The 6996-nt window shown below is 58.6% G+C and overlaps 1 protein-coding gene across 1 annotated transcript in view; it reads left to right on the top strand.

Moving 5' to 3' along the window:
* Window positions 1–16: 16 nt before the first annotated feature.
* The window catches only part of clrn2 (clarin 2), a gene marked incomplete at both ends in the record, with an annotated part of 9477 nt that continues 2497 nt past the window's right edge, over window positions 17–6996 (top strand). Inside the window, one exon of the mRNA XM_080526644.1 lies at window positions 17–269. Coding sequence (XP_080382770.1) covers window positions 17–269 — 253 coding nt within the window. The remainder of the gene's footprint in view (window positions 270–6996) is intronic.

The following is a 6996-nucleotide window of genomic DNA, read 5'->3' as shown; positions in this document are numbered from 1 at the left end:
GGATGGGGGTCTCGTGATGCCTTCCCTGTGGAAGCGGATCTTGTTCTCCGTGGCCGCGGGGCTGTGCCTGGCCTCCGTGGTGCTGCTGCTCGGGGCTCTGGCCACGGAGAGGTGGGTCACCGGCACGATCCTCTGCAAGACCGGCGCCGAGCTGGTGAACGCGACCACCCCGGAGCTCGCGCTGTTCACCGGGGACGTCTACTACGGCCTGTTCCGGGGAGGGAAGACCCGCAAGTGTGGCCTGGGGGGCCGGCGCTCCAAAGTCTATAGTGAGTGTCTGTGGACATGTCTGTTATTAGGATAAAAAAACCTTGAGATTTCGTGACGTTAGAATTATAAGGTTCTATCTCCATTTTTGTCAAAATTGAGTTTTTGACATAATCTGATCCATTAGGTGTTTATTAATGCCTGAGTGGTGTTATTTTTAAAATGTTGACATTTTTGAGTTAGTAATTAATCAAATACAAAGGTTCCATCTCACAAAACATAATGGAATGTCAAAACTTTGACGCTGTGGTGGGTTAACATAATTCACCCCCGGAACTAATAGTTGGGAGTATTGTTCCGTACGGAGGGTTAAGTGGGTGGTACTCAGTTTGAGTTCCTGTTTTATGTGTGTGGTATCAACGTGTTCATGTCTGTTAATAAACGTCTAGCTGTGACATTTGATACGCCGCCTCCGACTCCCGTCTCTCGGCACTACATTGGTGACCCCGACGTCAGTCCCGTTGAAGTATCCGAGACTGAACCGAACATGGCAAATAATATTCTCAAATTGCCGGAGTTTTGGGAGACGTCCGCGGCAGCATGGTTCGCACAGACGGAGGCGCAGTTCGCCCTCTGTGGGATTGCAGATGACGCTGCGCGCTACTACCATGTCGTCTCGGCTCTGGGGAGCTCCACTGCAGCCAGAACGGTGGGCTTCATTACAGCTCCCCCTGCCCTGAATAAATATACAGCGTTTAAGACTCTCCTCCTCAGGACCTTCGGACTATCACGGTCAGAACGAGCCCGACGTCTGTTCGCAATTCAGGGGCTGGGAGACAGCAAGCCTTCCCAGCACATGGACATGATGCTGAACCTACTAGGTACGGAAGAACCAAATTTTCTTTTTATTGAACTGTTTCTTCGGCACATGCCTGCACATGTACAGACGGCGCTCGCTAATACGACTATTACGGAACCCCGTGAGTTAGCAGAGGAGGCTGACCGCTTCTTCCTAGCTACCCAGCGTTTTACCCCTGAAGTGCTAGCCCCGACACACAATTACACTCCCCCTGGCAGAGACAGGCTAGCTAACAAGGGCCCACCTACCACCGATAGCCGTACTAGCCCAGGCATGTGCTATTTCCACTCACGCTTTGGCGCGAAGGCGAAGAGGTGCCGCTCCCCTTGCAACTACGGCTCGGCGGGAAACGGCAAAGCCTGCGTTCTGTAGTGGCTATGAGCGTGGGCACAGCAAACCAGCTACTGTTCATCAGAGACACTCTCTCCGGGTGCAAATTCCTCTGTGACACCGGTGCTCAGAGGAGCGTCCTGCCTGCGACAGTGGATGACACTGCCAGGGGAGGTCATGGCCCACATTTAAAGTCCGCTAACGACACCCCCATCCGCACCTATGGCACGAAAGCTGTAGACCTATGTTTCGGGGGTCAGCGGTTTACATGGGAATTCGTCACGGCCGACATCTCTTTCCCCCTCCTCGGTGCAGATTTCCTATGTGCTCACGGACTGCTCGTGGACGTCAAGAACAACCGCCTGGTGGACGCACTGACATTTTCCTCACTTGCATGTGTCCGCGGTGAGGCGACATACGGTGGGCTCTCCAGCTCACTCTCAGAGGGTGACAACTATCAGCGCCTGCTCAGCGAGTTCCCCAGCTTGACACAGCCCACATTTTCCGCCACCACTACCAAGCATGGGGTGGAGCACCACATAGAGACCAAGGGCGCCCCCATCTACGCTAGGGCCCGGCGGCTCAACCCCGACAGGCTAGCAGTCGCTAAGTCTGAGTTCGCCAACATGGAGCGCCTTGGTATCATCCGCCGCTCAGACAGCCCATGGGCCTCACCGCTACACATCGTGCCGAAACCAGACGGCGGATGGCGACCGTGTGGCGACTACCGCCGCCTCAACGACGCTACGACACCCGACCGCTACCCAGTCCCCCACATTCAGGACTTCTCTGCGCATCTGGCGGGTAAGCTGGTTTTCTCAAAGGTGGACCTAGTGCGTGGCTACCACCAAGTCTCCGTGCACCCTTCAGACATTCCCAAAACGGCGGTGATCACGCCGTTCGGGCTATTCGAATTCCTACGCATGCCGTTTGGACTTAAGAATGCGGCCCAGTCCTTTCAGCGGCTAATGGATTCGACGCTCAGAGACATGCCATTCCTATTCGTCTATTTGGACGACATCCTCGTTGCCAGCTCCTCGGTGGAAGAGCATCTGGCACATCTCCGAGACCTCTTCACGAGGCTCAGCCAACATGGCCTGATCATTAACCCGGCGAAGTGTCTGTTCGGGTTACCCTCGATCCGATTCCTTGGGCATCTCATCAACAAAGATGGGGCCGCCCCCCTTCCATCGAAGGTGGAGGCCGTTTCCGCCTTCCCCCGCCCACACACAGCTCGAGCACTCCGAGAGTTTCTCGGAATGGTGACTTTTTATCACCGGTTCATCCACCGTGCAGCCCACACCATGCACCCGCTGTACGAGGCTATGAAGGACAAATCCCCCATCCAGGCCATCGACTGGACGGCCGAGAGGGAAGCCGCCTTCGTTGCCACCAAGACCGCCCTAAGCCAGGCCGCCATGTTGGCCCACCCGTCACCCAAGGCCCCTATTGCCATCACCACCGATGCGTCCGACTACGCCGTCGGCGCGGTGCACGAACAATGGGTCGCAGGCGCCTGGCAGCCGCTCGCCTTTTTCAGCCGTCAGTTGACGCCCAGAGAGCGCAAATACAGCGCGTTCGACAGGGAGCTCCTTGGGCTCTTTTTGGCAGTCCGCCTCTTCCGGTTCCTGCTGGAAGGCCGTGAGTTCACGGCGTTCGTGGATCACAAACCCCTCACGTTCTCCATGTCCAAGGTGGCCGAGCCTTGGTCTGCCCGCCAGCAGCGCCAGCTCTCGTACATATCTGAGTACACCACAGACATCCAACACATCGCTGGCAAGTCCAACGTGGTCGCGGACTGTCTCTCCAGAGCGGTCGTCGGGGCCGTTCAACTGGGTCTCGACTACCTCCGCATGAGTGCGGACCAGGCCTCCGATCCCGGGGTCCAGACCCTCAAGAACGCGGACACAGGACTACGCTTGGAGGATGTCGCAGTCGGTGACTCAGGCGCAAAACTGCTGTGCGACTTCTCTACGGGCCAGCCGCGGCCGCTAGTCCCTGTGAACTGGCGCCGGCCCGTTTTTGAGGCTGTACACAACCTCTCCCACCCCGGCAGGAAACCATCCGTAAAATTGGTTTCTGAGAAGTTCGTATGGCAGGGACTCAAGAAGGAGGTAAGGGGCTGGGTCGACACGTGCGTGGCCTGTCAACGCGCCAAAGTACACCGCCATACCAGAGCCCCTTTTGAGCCCTTCACTGTTCCTGAGAGGAGGTTCGACCACGTCAACGTCGACCTTGTGGGACCACTGCCCGCCTCTCACGGCTTCACCTACCTTTTCACCATGGTGGACAGGACGACCCGCTGGCCCGAAGCCGTTCCCCTCTCCTCGACGGCGTCTTCCGACGTGGCCCGTGCGTTCATCGGCACGTGGGTCGCGCGCTTTGGGACCCCGTCTGACCTGTCCTCTGACCGTGGCTCGCAGTTTACCTCGGAACTGTGGAACGCTGTAGCTAGTGGTTTGGGGGTAAAGCTGCACCGCACTACTGCCTATCACCCCCAGGCTAACGGTTTGTGCGAGCGGTTCCACCGCTCAATGAAGGCGGCCCTACGCGCGAGTTTGACGGACGGCAACTGGGTGGACAAACTTCCGTGGGTCATGCTTGGCCTCAGATGTGCCCCCAAAGAGGACTTGCAGTCCTCGTCTGCCGAACTCGTGTACGGCGAGTTCCCCAGCTTGACACAGCCCACATTTTCCGCCACCACTACCAAGCATGGGGTGGAGCACCACATAGAGACCAAGGGCGCCCCCATCTACGCTAGGGCCCGGCGGCTCAACCCCGACAGGCTAGCAGTCGCTAAGTCTGAGTTCGCCAACATGGAGCGCCTTGGTATCATCCGCCGCTCAGACAGCCCATGGGCCTCACCGCTACACATCGTGCCGAAACCAGACGGCGGATGGCGACCGTGTGGCGACTACCGCCGCCTCAACGACGCTACGACACCCGACCGCTACCCAGTCCCCCACATTCAGGACTTCTCTGCGCATCTGGCGGGTAAGCTGGTTTTCTCAAAGGTGGACCTAGTGCGTGGCTACCACCAAGTCTCCGTGCACCCTTCAGACATTCCCAAAACGGCGGTGATCACGCCGTTCGGGCTATTCGAATTCCTACGCATGCCGTTTGGACTTAAGAATGCGGCCCAGTCCTTTCAGCGGCTAATGGATTCGACGCTCAGAGACATGCCATTCCTATTCGTCTATTTGGACGACATCCTCGTTGCCAGCTCCTCGGTGGAAGAGCATCTGGCACATCTCCGAGACCTCTTCACGAGGCTCAGCCAACATGGCCTGATCATTAACCCGGCGAAGTGTCTGTTCGGGTTACCCTCGATCCGATTCCTTGGGCATCTCATCAACAAAGATGGGGCCGCCCCCCTTCCATCGAAGGTGGAGGCCGTTTCCGCCTTCCCCCGCCCACACACAGCTCGAGCACTCCGAGAGTTTCTCGGAATGGTGACTTTTTATCACCGGTTCATCCACCGTGCAGCCCACACCATGCACCCGCTGTACGAGGCTATGAAGGACAAATCCCCCATCCAGGCCATCGACTGGACGGCCGAGAGGGAAGCCGCCTTCGTTGCCACCAAGACCGCCCTAAGCCAGGCCGCCATGTTGGCCCACCCGTCACCCAAGGCCCCTATTGCCATCACCACCGATGCGTCCGACTACGCCGTCGGCGCGGTGCACGAACAATGGGTCGCAGGCGCCTGGCAGCCGCTCGCCTTTTTCAGCCGTCAGTTGACGCCCAGAGAGCGCAAATACAGCGCGTTCGACAGGGAGCTCCTTGGGCTCTTTTTGGCAGTCCGCCTCTTCCGGTTCCTGCTGGAAGGCCGTGAGTTCACGGCGTTCGTGGATCACAAACCCCTCACGTTCTCCATGTCCAAGGTGGCCGAGCCTTGGTCTGCCCGCCAGCAGCGCCAGCTCTCGTACATATCTGAGTACACCGCAGACATCCAACACATCGCTGGCAAGTCCAACGTGGTCGCGGACTGTCTCTCCAGAGCGGTCGTCGGGGCCGTTCAACTGGGTCTCGACTACCTCCGCATGAGTGCGGACCAGGCCTCCGATCCCGGGGTCCAGACCCTCAAGAACGCGGACACAGGACTACGCTTGGAGGATGTCGCAGTCGGTGACTCAGGCGCAAAACTGCTGTGCGACTTCTCTACGGGCCAGCCGCGGCCGCTAGTCCCTGTGAACTGGCGCCGGCCCGTTTTTGAGGCTGTACACAACCTCTCCCACCCCGGCAGGAAACCATCCGTAAAATTGGTTTCTGAGAAGTTCGTATGGCAGGGACTCAAGAAGGAGGTAAGGGGCTGGGTCGACACGTGCGTGGCCTGTCAACGCGCCAAAGTACACCGCCATACCAGAGCCCCTTTTGAGCCCTTCACTGTTCCTGAGAGGAGGTTCGACCACGTCAACGTCGACCTTGTGGGACCACTGCCCGCCTCTCACGGCTTCACCTACCTTTTCACCATGGTGGACAGGACGACCCGCTGGCCCGAAGCCGTTCCCCTCTCCTCGACGGCGTCTTCCGACGTGGCCCGTGCGTTCATCGGCACGTGGGTCGCGCGCTTTGGGACCCCGTCTGACCTGTCCTCTGACCGTGGCTCGCAGTTTACCTCGGAACTGTGGAACGCTGTAGCTAGTGGTTTGGGGGTAAAGCTGCACCGCACTACTGCCTATCACCCCCAGGCTAACGGTTTGTGCGAGCGGTTCCACCGCTCAATGAAGGCGGCCCTACGCGCGAGTTTGACGGACGGCAACTGGGTGGACAAACTTCCGTGGGTCATGCTTGGCCTCAGATGTGCCCCCAAAGAGGACTTGCAGTCCTCGTCTGCCGAACTCGTGTACGGCCAAACCCTACGAGTCCCCGGGGATTTCATCCCGGATGCCACTGTCCCCTGGTCTGCAGCCAGGCAGCGCTCCTCCCTACTGGAAGCCGCTGAGGTGTTCGCACCCGTCCCCACTTCACAGCACGGTACCCCTGCTTTCCGGGTCCCCACCGAGCTGCGCTCGTCAGACTTTGTCTTCATTCGCCACGACGGCCACCGCGGCCCCCTACGCCCCCCTTACGATGGCCCGTTCAAGGTCCTACAACACGGGGACAAGACCCTGGTGGTGGACGTTGGTGGTAGACACGAGACGGTCTCCATTGATAGGATCAAGTCCGCTCACGTGGACGTTTCCCGGCCATTGGAACTGGCTCAGCCCCCACGCCGTGGCCGCCCCCCCATGCCCCACCCCCCGGTCGCGGTGCCTTCAGCTGCCCCTGCCCCTGCCCCTGCCCCTGTCCCGGTTCCCCCTGCCCCATCGTCGTCCCTCCCCGACACAGGGATTTTGACTATGGGTGAATTCTGGGGGGGCTTGTGTGGTGGGTTAACATAATTCACCCCCGGAACTAATAGTTGGGAGTATTGTTCCGTACGGAGGGTTAAGTGGGTGGTACTCAGTTTGAGTTCCTGTTTTATGTGTGTGGTATCAACGTGTTCATGTCTGTTAATAAACGTCTAGCTGTGACATTTGATACGCCGCCTCCGACTCCCGTCTCTCGGCACTACAACGCTCAATATCTCTGAACTGCCCTAAACGGAGATAGAACCT

The sequence above is a fragment of the Nansenia antarctica genome (genome assembly GCF_963989245.1).
Source record: "Nansenia antarctica genome assembly, chromosome: 3".
NCBI lineage: Eukaryota > Metazoa > Chordata > Actinopteri > Argentiniformes > Microstomatidae > Nansenia > Nansenia antarctica.
This window is presented reverse-complemented; position numbering and strand designations above follow the sequence as displayed.